Raw genomic sequence first — 12,246 nt, 5'->3', positions numbered from 1 at the left:
ACACACTCATGATCTAAGGGAGAGATAAACAGAGGATTTAGGGCCAGATCTGAACAAGTATGGCAAATTTTACTGAAATGGTATTTGAGGCACCTGAGTTACAACCTTTGCAATAACACAGTTGCTGTTAGAGCAGGACCTTCTTTCAAGCAACTTACCGACTCTAACCCACCTTTATCCAGGATCATGTGTTAAATCACTGCAAAATCATGGGTCAAAGTTGTTTCATAGCTTTACTCTTTCAGTAATGTGCAACATGAACATAATAGTGTTATTAAGAAGTCAAAAATAACTTAACACAATAGCTAGTTAAGATTTTCCAATGATCAAACTTTCAGCAATTACTTTTTGTTAAGTTCAGAAAATTAGCATATTTGTTAATCAAATTAATTTAAAAAGTAGCTTTTAAAAATAAAAGCAATGCTTTAAATAAATATAGTCTTTTTTTATAACCATAAAACACTTAGTCCTGTTAAATGTAACACAAATACTCCACTCAAGCACAGTACTTAAACGATTGAAATGAATGCTGTGAGCACACGTGGGCCGGACACCAGGAGGGATGAGGATGCATTGCTTCGGGACATTCTCTGTCTCCTTTCTACAGTGGCACAAAGAAGCAGCCAATTCTCAGAACAGCCCCAAACACATGACATGCGTCAGGATTTTGTAGCTGCTGCACAAAAACGCTGGCACCCTGTTTTTCCCCAAGCTATTTCTCTACACTACAACTGTAGCAGTTCTTCAGCCCTGCTTTTAAATCTCTAGCACAGCATGAATCTTAACCACAAAAACGTAAGGCCGGAGCCTGCTTGCTTCATCCAGCTGACGCCAACATCTACGCAGAAGGTGGCAAGCAAGGCCTGACCTCTCACACACCTTACATTAAAGCTCACATTTTGTGAAATCTGGAAAACCTTCCTTTCAATACTGGCACCACTGGGTGTTTCAGAACGGCCTGAAGGTCACCTTCAGAGTTCATGACCACCGAAGGGTATTCACAGCTCTCCCCATAATTACAGGGCTGACTAGCTATGGTCATTACTACTCAAGTTAATGCCTATCAGCAAAGACTGTAGCTGTCTTGCAGATCTACAAGGTAGCAATGTTTTGCTGGAATAAACTAAATTAGCTAGTTCTTATGTTAGTATGTGCTGTCTGGGTGTATCCTGAAGAGCAGTTTGCTAAATTCAGCAAAAAATACACCTCAAATTTACTGATAATCTACCTAGTAACTCTGAACATTTAATATCCTGTTTACTTGGTTGTAATTGTTCACTAAAAATCACCTTCAGGGTCTGCAGCAAACCACCAGTTTTGTCCTCACAAGAACAGCTGTCAGTGATATTTGCTGTGTTTTGTTTGTTTAAACAGCATAACAGTAATGTAACCTATAAGTTAAATGATAAAAGCTGGAGAGTAAAATAAAGCCCAAAACTGATACAAGTGCTCTCAATTTGTTTTGATTTTCAGAATGAACAGGCCTATTCAAAGGTGACAAAGGAATAAATTAGCAAATGGCTAATGTAATGCATGAAAGGGTGTCTACAGGATTCGCATGTGCGCACACACACGCACTTGCATACAGACAGCCTGGCTTCATTAGAAATCTCACTACCAGAGTTTAACTTGGATAAATTAACTGCATTAAAATACTGACATTGTGAGGATTTTAATACAATCATACCCTGTAGAGGGCACTCCTGTGTGGATTTTTAAATGCTTTAAAAAAATAGTTTAAAGTTATTGAAATCTGTGAAAAATGCGACAGCTCTGCCTCTCCTCACAGCCTCCCATTCTCATCTCCAGTATCCTTCTCCTGTATTGCCTCCAGGCACCGTTTTGCCTTGGCATCCGCCTGCCCGCTCCCAGTTTTGCTCAGTCCACACGACAGGCACGCCAGCTGGATCTGCTTCATGTTCTCCAGGGCTTCGTTCTTGGCGTTCTTCAGGAGATCTCCTTGGCCCTGGGGATGCACAGACATGCAGGAGAGAGTCAGGGATTGCACACATTGCTCAGGACCAAAAGCAGCAATACTGCTTTCATGTCCCTACAGGTCCCAGGTCCCGTCTCAAATCATCTCTGCCCCCTGGAAATGGGACTGAAGCCCCTCCTGCAGCTTGGTGTCAGCACAGTGAGGAAGGCAGCAGCCAGCACTGGGCAGGGTGGGACAGGCACCAGACTCCCCCCACTTCCACATCACCACCCTTGGGAGGTAATTTCAGCCTGAACTGAAGGAGGCTGCGGGAGAAGACATTTCCTCTACCACAGTCAACAGCAAGGTCCTGCCAGGGACAGGGCAGCGAGGGAACATGGTACCCCTCTCCCCATGCCACTGCTCTGTCCCTGCTCCCTGGCATCAGATCCCACATGGCAATGGCTGCGTGTCCCCAGCCAGGAGCCCCTTACGAGGTGTGAGACCCTGATAACCCACCCCTCGTTGCGCCTGGATTTGCTACCCAGCCTTGGGCCCGCCGTGAGCAGAGCAGGCCAAGCTGTGCCCACATGAAACACATCATCCTGTAGCACTCCAGTGAATCCTTCTGAACCATTTTGTTTGGGATCTTCGAGAAGTCAGATGGGAACGAGACTTCATAAACAACACACTGCTTCTGTATCTTCTCAGAGCATGTAAACGTGAGGTGACTAACAGGATATCAACCCAATTTGTAACAATCAGGAAAAATGTGTTATATGAAATTTATATTAAGGAGTTAGGGTTCAGAAATGCCAAAACGAATATTTACGCAATATTGATATCTGAAGTACCATGAGGCGACAAGATTCTGGAGCTACAGGATACAAATAAAAAAAACAGGAGATGCATCTGGTTATTAAAATTCAGTATCAGTAAGAACTTGAGCTCTTCTCTCTTAATGTCACCCCAAATACAGCTTGAATTACAGCACATGCTGCAGCTGGTTACACTCATATTCAGAAGGAATACCTCCACTGACTGAAATGTCACTTTCGGATCTCTGCCACCTAACCTGATCTCCTGCAGATCACAGGAGACAACAGACACTGCAGCAGGACCTTGGGCTCACTGGAGGGGTGACTGAACACTGTGCCTCCTTTGGTTCTCAAAACAAGTCAGATGCGTTGGATGAGTCACAGCGTGACACCTTCCAGCAGTGGGAGCATCTCTGCTCTCCCTTTCCCCAGAGCTAAGAGGAAGGATGTATCCTACACTGATGAGCACAGTTCCCTTTTTGCCAGCGCCTGGCACTGGACTCACAAGGCCTGAACCCCTGTACACAATGTTCACAACGAAGAAACAATGGTGGCTTGCAAGGCTGCAGCACTGGTAAACACCACATGGGACACCACGTCATCCAGGGACGGCAGCCTGTGCCTGAGAACGTGATTGCCTCATCTCCTGGTGTCACAAATTTGTCCCTGCTGAACGATGCAAATCACCATCCAGATGCCGGGAACACAACTCAGTGTGAGAATAACAAAAAGCACTGGGACTGCATGAGCAGCTCTGTGCTATTTGCTATGAAGCTCTTTTGAAGGGATTTGTGTTTCGGCAGCATGACAGTTATGGGAATACACAGACAAAGAGCTTGGGATCCAGTCAGCAGGCATGGTGTGAAATAACAAAACAAGAATAATTTATGCAGCAGATATTTCTTGTAGCTGTGAGCTTGCTTTTATGTCAGAGGTTTTGCTTACGGTTAAAGACAGTAGGCAGGAATTCAAGAGCCCCAGAGCTGCCCACCTTGGTGTTCTTCCCTGTCTACAAATGGCACAGGAATATTGCCAGTGCTGTAGTGACAGGGACAACACCAGCACATAAACCAAGTATGTATCATTAACAACAGGATAATGTTATCAAAAAGGGTGTATCTCCTCAATACATCTTCCATCTCTTCAAATTGCACAAATGCAGTTTTAAATAGTTTGGGTTTAGGATGAAATACCCCTGGCTGCAGTGGGGTGGCTGCTACTTCTTATGCACACAGGACCAAAGACACCAAAGACTTCACCATCAAACAGGGAAAAATCAGTCTGATGATGCTTTGCAACCTTAACTTCCCCAAGCCAAAACCTGGCGCTGTGTATTCATGCCCAAGAACAGAAAAATCCTCTTAGTGCAAGAAGCAACCCCTTCCCAGGGTGAGAGCAAAGCACGGAAATCTTTCTCAGGGTGGCCCACAAACTGTGTTTGTGTCCAGGGACTGAGACAGGCACGGACAGAAGCTATTTGGGATTAGATGCACCGCTCGGAGGACAACAGCCTGAGTCTGCCCTGCCAAGACTCACATCTGAAGTCCCCAGAAGCCAAGGGACTTCACACCCCACATGAAAGTGGCCAAGCCACCCGCTCTCCCTTATGCATATTCTGATTTCACATTTGGGTAACCAGGCAATTCAGAGTACAGATTTTGTCTGAGGCAATGCACAAAATGTCTTTGAGTTCCAAGAAGAAACACACGCCTCCTGAGCATACTTCCAATATTTTGAAGACATTCTTATTTTACAGTGATCTAAAAACAGAAGTGGACTTATCAAAATAGTGCAATTCCATTCATGTACCGAGCAAGTGATTTATGTCTTAGTCTCCTTGTGGTTTTTATTTTTAAACAGCTGGTTCATTTGAGCAAGACAAAGAAGCAAAAATGATTTTGAATCATCTGTCATGAGAAAATTAACAACAAACTAGCCCTCTCTGACAGAGCTGTCATAATTCTAGAGACACCATTAAAAAAAAAAATCTGTGTGCATGCTCTGTTTGAAAAGCCATCTGTTTGCTTTGAAAAACTGGCTGCGAGCATAATCCACTTAAGAAGAATGTCAGCAAAATTGTGTCAACACCTTAACGAACTAAATACTGGATAGAAGCTAGAGTAAACTTTACAAGCACAATTGCATTGAAACAACCTTCACAAACCAGTCATTGTGATCATTTCTGTGCACAGAGACATCCTGCTTGCCCTTCAAACAAAGTATCTCTCTTCCAGACAAGGAGAGACCATGACAGTCCATCTCCCTTCTGCTATTGGTATCACCAGCCTTTCTGAAAATAAATACTCGTGAGAAAGTTTAAACTCAGCATTTGGCAGGACAGTGAATTAAGCCAGAAGAGACTAATCAAGTGTTCTAACAAAAACTGATCAAGGGGTCTATTTTCATTTAGCCTTAGGGAGCATTAAAAGTCAGGTTTCATACACCTAACTACACCTAACTGCAGAGCCTCAGCACAAATTAACATTACAGGACAAATAACGCAGCTTGTCAAGCAACTGCAGGATTATAAGCCTTCACCTTGACACGTTAATACTGATTAGAAAACCCATAATCTGACATGGCTTTAAATATTGTTCAGTTCCAGTGACAACCCATGAAAGGCTTTAAGAAGCACAAGTAGCTCTAGACAGACACTGGCAATGGCTACAGATGGGACAAATTCCATATAATTGTAGGTTCAGTCGGGTTTTTTCCAAATCAAATACCGAAGTTTTTATGAGTCAAGATGACAGCTCTATATCCAACAGCAACCCCCTCTGGAACTGGGGAAATGAAAGGTAGATTAGGTTAGTGGCACGTTTTTGTGTTCAACTTCACAATACTATTTCTTTTATATACATTGCATGTATATTTCTATGTAAGTATAAATATATGGGCATGTACATTAATAATTACTATTTCTATGCTTTCTAGGAAACACCCTGCAACACATAGGCCATGCCACATGATTGTTGTGGGCACCCCCAGCGCTGGGGACCCCGGTTATGGCACCAGCAGCACCCGTAGCCTCTGTGTTGGCAGCTCCCACACCAGCACTGGGGGCTGCAGGAGGACCCTGAAGGCCAAGGCTGGGCCCATGCAGGAGTGAACTGCACTGACAGGTGCCCCACATGAGCACCTTGCACTGCTCCTGGTGAAGAAGAAAATCCGGTGCTGAGCAATAGGGCTTTCCTGGTGTTCCAAACTGGCATGTTTCCAGGGAGGCTGAAACAGTAGCTGTGAAAGCCATTTTCTAATCTGCTGCTTGCTAAAGCAGACAGTTGCTTATCTCCTGAGCAGACACATTCTCTGACAGCACATTATGGGAGCTTTTCTCTCCAGTCCTCAAGGGCTGAGTAAATACAAACAAATAACAGAGGTCTTAACACCCATCCCACATCATGCTCATGATATTACCGCTATTTTTTAACTTCTCCTCAAAGAATCAAGCTCTTTCATTACTATTTAATCACAAAGTAAAATCTCCAGAGGCTGCCAGTGGACGCCAGCGGGTGGCTGAAAAAGCCAGCCACAGTCAAATGGAACTGCCGCAAGCATTGCACCACTCCGCGTTTCAGAGGCAGCACAGGCATGGTAACAGCACTGACAATCTGTGCCAAGGGACTCCAAATGCCGGAGAGCTGCTGTCATATTGGGATACTCTGGGTGGAGGCAGCATTTACTGCAAGGCGGGCATTTTCAAAGTGTCACAGTAGGACTAATTGTGTTTAATATTAATAAGGAGGCACACAATTAAATGATCTCACATGGCTTTGAAAATGTAATCTTGGAGAGGAAATCGTTAATGAAAAGATTACACTGTTAGGTTAAACTTATGACAAAAAGCAGATATTTTTCCATGCCTCCTTCAAAGTTAAATGTGGGAACAGTTGAGAGGACTTTGACCATGATACATTCACATTTCAGAACAGACTACTCCAAAAAAACAGTGTTGCTAAATCAATGGAGACTGTAAAAACCCATCATTTTCATTGGGACCTGCAGATAGTTTGTCAAGAGCTTTGCTTTATTGTCTGTGACAGAGATCATAATGCACATGTTGGCACAAAAAATTACTGTACACAAAGATTAGACAGAAAGCTATAATCACTTTTCACACATTGAAAAATAAAGGATTGCAAAAACGAGTTACACCACAGGAAAAGCAGGGTCCAAATGTTACTTGCCAATTTATCTTTAAACCCTTGCACAGCAGCAATTCACTTCCTGTCAGGAAAATAAAAAGGCCACAAGTATAAAAGATGGCACTTAAATGGCATTCCTTGCGCTACTGGTGTATCATTTAAGGTCTGAGTTTTGGGCACAGCTTCTCACTTGCCCATTCTGAACCAAATGCAAGAGCTTGTTTCTACCTGGCTGAAACCAGCAACAACTTTGACACTGAGTAAATCAGGCAATCTGATCGAGTGCTCGCTGGGGCCTGAGTCATCACATTTTGCAGGATGTGCTCGTGATTTCAGACATCTAACTGAGCATCTCATTTTGGTATATCAGCATGTTACTGACAGCCAGAGACCTCCTCCATTTCCCAAAGTGGGGTCTAGCAAAAATTTGCAAGAAGGAGAGAGCTGAGAATCAATTATATCACACAGAGAACAGATTTGAGATGTACAGAAAAGAAAACATCCACCTAGGGAAAGGCAGTCACCATTATATACAAAGTGCTAAATCTCTATAAGCAAGAGCAGCAAAGAGTAACTATTGTGGAATAGATTATTGTGTGCAGTTCTGACACAAGGTTACACGATACAAACCAAATGAAATGATCTAAGGTTGTGCCAAGCAACAAGGTCAGAAGCTCTAGGGCTGATCTGCTCAATGCAGTGTAGCTCAATGCACTATAGCCAGCAGCTGGCACACCTAGGAGAACAAGGCTGAGGATGATGACAAAGAGGAGGATAGTTAACAGGAACAATCTCCTCCTAATTCTGTATCTAGCCCAAATTATTCTTCATGTCATCTTTTCTCCCTTTGCTTCGTGAATCAGCCATACGGATGCTGGCTCCAGGCTTTCCTGCCTATCTCTCATTGCACAGGGGGCTGAGCAGGTAAAAACCCAAGCTCCTTTTCCCAGGAAAAGCACCGGGAAGCACAGAACGAGCCCTGACTGCACTGTATGTCCCATCTGTTTTACTCCTTACTCAGGAGAAAATCCCATTTGCATCTGATATTTGCACGAGTCTCAAAGACAAAACCACACCTGCAAGAAGCACTCGAGGCCTTGAAGGCACTGCCTTCACTGCCTCGCCAAGACACACAGCCCTAAAGTGACACATCCCAGCCAGCAGCCTCCTGCCAGCAAGCACCTAATTTAAGGATAACTGCTGGGACAAGTTACCTCTGCAAATACCATCTACAAAGCAGTCTCTTTTTCAGAGCAGCCAGTTGTAAGGGAGAGAGAACAACAGCACTACTCCAGGTGGCTGGGAAAATTCACAAGGCAACTCCCAAAAAAACCTGGTCCCATATAAAAGCAGAAAGGTCTCTTAGCAGTTCAAGGGAAAGCGGGCAGGAATCTGGATTATGGCACCTGCACAGAGCCCATTCAGCCATGGCTTGCCCTAACCACCCAGCAGGTTCCAGTGGATCAGCCCAGTCCTCTTTGAGGCAAAGATCTCTGTAGGTGTTCAGATACCATAGCAACGGGACACAAAGGAAGTTAATAAAAATTAATAAATACATTACAATAAGTAGAATAAACAAATAAATAATGAGCAAAGTAAGCAGAAATTAGAATGGCCCTAACTTGTAACACAGACCAAATGTTAACCTCACTTGTGGCTTGGATGCCATTACACACCATGGGCTGTACACACCCAGTGCATTTGTGACTGCAGGGGGGTACTCTGACCCAGGGATGGAACCTGATGCTAACCATGTAAATGTGGTGTGTTAAAAACAATATTCGTATTACCTGAAAAACAGTTCCATCTGATTTTAATTACTTTTGTTTAAACTCCCAAATGAGACCAATCTGACAGTTGTTCAATATTAGGCTGTCCCACGCAAAACCCAGAACTTTCACACTGATTTCATTCACCATTTGGATCTCACCCCAAACATCTGGATTGGGGAGGATGACCTAAAGGGATTTACAGAGCTGTTCTGCATGAGCCTGCTTAGTTTTCTAGGAGGCTGGTGACATTTCATTGCACAGCCAAGCAGTCAATCCCAAAGCACGAGGCGTGACATGAACGGCTGGGAAGAGGGAATGCTGTTTGTCTCTGCTGGTATGGCTCTCCCTTGAAGAACATCCATACCATTTCTTGCCTTCTTTTCCAGCTGTTGGAAAGGTGCAGTTAAAATCTAAGTGGTTGTGCTGGATACCAAGAGACCTCTCCCACTCCACCACATTGGGCGAGGCTGCCCAGTTATTACAAAACTGCCAGTCCACCACTTGTATATTCCCAAATCATGTGACACAGCCAAACAGAGACCCTGAGGGCAGCCTGGGAGGTGGACATGAACAAACAAGGAGAACTTCAATGAGAACAGTCAGGCAATTACCAAAGAAGCAAATACTCAGAAAACCTTCTGATTCTGGCTACTGGCCTTCCCAGCACGAGGATATCACTGCTTTGTGCAGCCATGGCAACTTAGGAAAGAGGGTCTGTATTTGTAATTCTCTTATAGGATTTGCCTAACATGACAAAGGCGAAGGACATACACGGCCAGCTTGCTCTCAGATTCAGTTGAGTGCCCTCCCAAACCCTACTGGCCCTGACCAAAGCCTGACAAGGGATTAACACCAAGCATTTGTTTGAACACCTAAGTGGCAAAAGCACTCATGCTATAGCCTTCCCTATTGATCTTTAAAAAGAGCTCTTCACTGAAATCCAGGGGCTCTTGCAAATCAATTGCACTGTATGGCTACTAATTTATTCCTTCAAGCAGGCATTTTATGTATAAAAAGAGTGGGCTTTTATTTTTATTTTTTAAATAAATGCCTATGCTTCTGTCTCACATGGGCATTTAAATTAAATTATGCTATATCAGGCTGTCAAAAGCAATGAATGTGAACATTGACTGTAATTGTGTTGCAGCAGGAATTTGCTTTCAGAAATAATGCCATTAATTTGATCTTAGCCATGTGCTAAGCAGTTCAGCTGCCTGTGTGTCTCTTAGGCACTACATCAGGCAGACAGTTTGCAAGCACAGCCACAAATGTACAGACTCTGGCTGTTGACCCCTCCATTCTAGGAACCTGCTTTTTTTCTGGTGACAAGTTTAAAATCACAGGGTTGGCTGGGAGCCCAGGAGTTTATTTTTTATACACAGCCATGAAATGAAAATTGAAGCTGTATGTCCAGGCACTTATTTCTTAATCCTCCTTTGGTCACAAAACCCAATTTCTCACAGGTACCAGTGCCAGCACTAACTGGTAGCTCCAGTAAGGTCCAGAGACTCCCAAAAAAACAAAACAAGGGGAAGAAAGATGAGGCAGAAAGTGCACAATTTTATTTTTTTTTTTTTCATTTGATTTTTCTGAGTAAAAGGACCAGCTGCAGGAAAAGAGATGTTTTGCAGCTAATGAAACACCTGTGAAAAGCAACCCCCAAGCAAAACATTTGGCTGGCACCCCTTGCTCCCAGGTGCCCTCTGTGCTGACTCTCAGATGCACAGGCTGCAAGCACAGAGTTAACACCAAAATCATGTCCTTCATCGCAGTGTAGCCAGCAAAATGTCCCTTAAGTTCATCAGAACTTGGAAAGGGTTTAGCAGCCAACTCTGAGCTGACTCCATTTTGACTGAAGACAACATGCACCAGTGCTGGTTTGGGCTTTTTGGAGGGAGGGAGGGAGTGTTGCAGCAATATCACACAAACCAGTTACTGCTCTCTTTTGAATTGCTGGAGGTAATAGCTAAAAAAATACCTACAGCTGTGCTTAATTCTAACTGAAATAATCTAATCAAGATGAAATCAAATTGTGCCAGTCAGAGCAGATTGTTTGTGGAGAGAGCACCCTCAGCATTGCTCCCACATGCAGCTCCTCAGGCTCTGCTCCTTTCGGCCTGCCACAAGCACTAATGCCTTAGCAACTATGTGGTTTGCAAATCCTGCTGCTGCAGTGGCTGCTGGCCAACACCACCAGCTGACTGGGCCATGGGAATCTGCAGAAGCTGCCCAAGCTCCCTACTCCTACTCCCCCAGAGGGGACAAGACCCCTCTCCTCTATTCGTGCAAGGAGCTGTAGGCAGCCAGTTTCTAACCAGTTCACAAGCAGCACAGGCCACAACCAACTTTATGCTGAAGCAGAAAGCTTTAAGCTAAGACCAAAGCCTCCAAATAACATGAAGGGTTAAGTGCCAAAAGAAAATAATACCACAGACCACTGCCTACTAGGAGGGAACAGGTTTTTACAGGATCCCTAAGGAAATGCTCTGATTCACCTCACTCCTGTCCAGGGATCAGCCCTGTCATTCTGGTCCCCTGCAGTCAAAGGCAGGTTTGCTGGTGAGACTGGACAGTGAGCTCAGTAAAAGCAGAGCTGAGCCACCCTCTCTGCTCATGTTCTGCCAGCCAGTGGTTAAAGAGGCTCCTGTGGGCACAGAAGCTGTGGCCTCACATGCTAACAGGGCTTGTTTCCCCTGGTAGAATCCCAGCCCTGCCTTCCCAGCGCAGATGTGAAATCAAGTACGAACAGGAGCGGGTAGGGTTATTTTTGTAAGCAGAACACTGACCGACCCAGCAGGCAGAGAGCTACTGAAAGGAAGCAACTGAGAGGGGAGGAGAAAATCAGCAGGGGTCAGAAACAGGCCTGGGTGGAAGTGAGAAACGTCTGTGAAAGATGGGAATGGAAACCCACAGCAAACTGAGTGATCTAAGCACAAAAATGAGTGGTGCAGGATAGGGGTAGTATTCATTTACAAATTTATTGCCCCAAAATGTCAATGAGGGAAACGGAACAAGAATAATTGACAATCCATTACAATACTATGCCACAGAAAACACGAGGCTTTTCACCCAAACTGAACTCAATTTTTAAGCCTGATACAGAGGGCTGTAATAATACCTCCACCCTTACCGGGGAGGGTTAGAGAAGATGAGTTTAGACTACCCAGCATCAGACCACTGAGCTACCCTCTGAAGGAAACTATCCTGCTGCTGCTGGCAGCCTCCAGTCCCAGCCCTTTTATTTCAGACTGCTAAATTAGGCTGCTCAGGTCGTCCAACTCCTGCCCCCAACAACGCTTGAAAAGGTAAAAAAACTAGTTGGGGTGCTTTTTCTGTGCCTTCATGTGGCTCAGCTCCTCCCCACTGCTACATACACCAGCATCCCTAGGTCACCACCCGATGAAATGGGAACCCAGGGAACAGAGTGAGAACGTAACTGCAATTATCACCTCTATTGTTACTGTTCAAAGCGACCACAGGCTATCAGTCAGCTCTTCCTGCCAATACCGGACCTGTGTCATTTCTGTAACACAGAGGACACTGGAGAAAATAACTACTAAGTAGGCATTTTTAACTTACTCCTTTAAGTCTGACTG

General features: G+C 44.4%; 1 protein-coding gene across 1 annotated transcript in view; it reads right to left on the bottom strand.

Moving 5' to 3' along the window:
- Positions 1 to 214: 214 nt before the first annotated feature.
- The window catches only part of PLCL1 (phospholipase C like 1 (inactive)), a 186,118-nt gene continuing 174,086 nt past the window's right edge, over positions 215 to 12,246 (bottom strand). The window contains exon 6 of the mRNA XM_048308934.1: positions 215 to 1,966. Within this exon, the coding sequence (XP_048164891.1) occupies positions 1,784 to 1,966 (183 nt within the window). The 3' untranslated portion in view covers positions 215 to 1,783. The remainder of the gene's footprint in view (positions 1,967 to 12,246) is intronic.

The sequence above is a fragment of the Corvus hawaiiensis genome, chromosome 7 (assembly GCF_020740725.1).
Source record: "Corvus hawaiiensis isolate bCorHaw1 chromosome 7, bCorHaw1.pri.cur, whole genome shotgun sequence".
Classification (NCBI taxonomy): domain Eukaryota; kingdom Metazoa; phylum Chordata; class Aves; order Passeriformes; family Corvidae; genus Corvus; species Corvus hawaiiensis.
The sequence above is the reverse complement of the archived record's forward strand: the minus strand, read 5'-3'. Positions and strand labels throughout refer to the sequence as shown.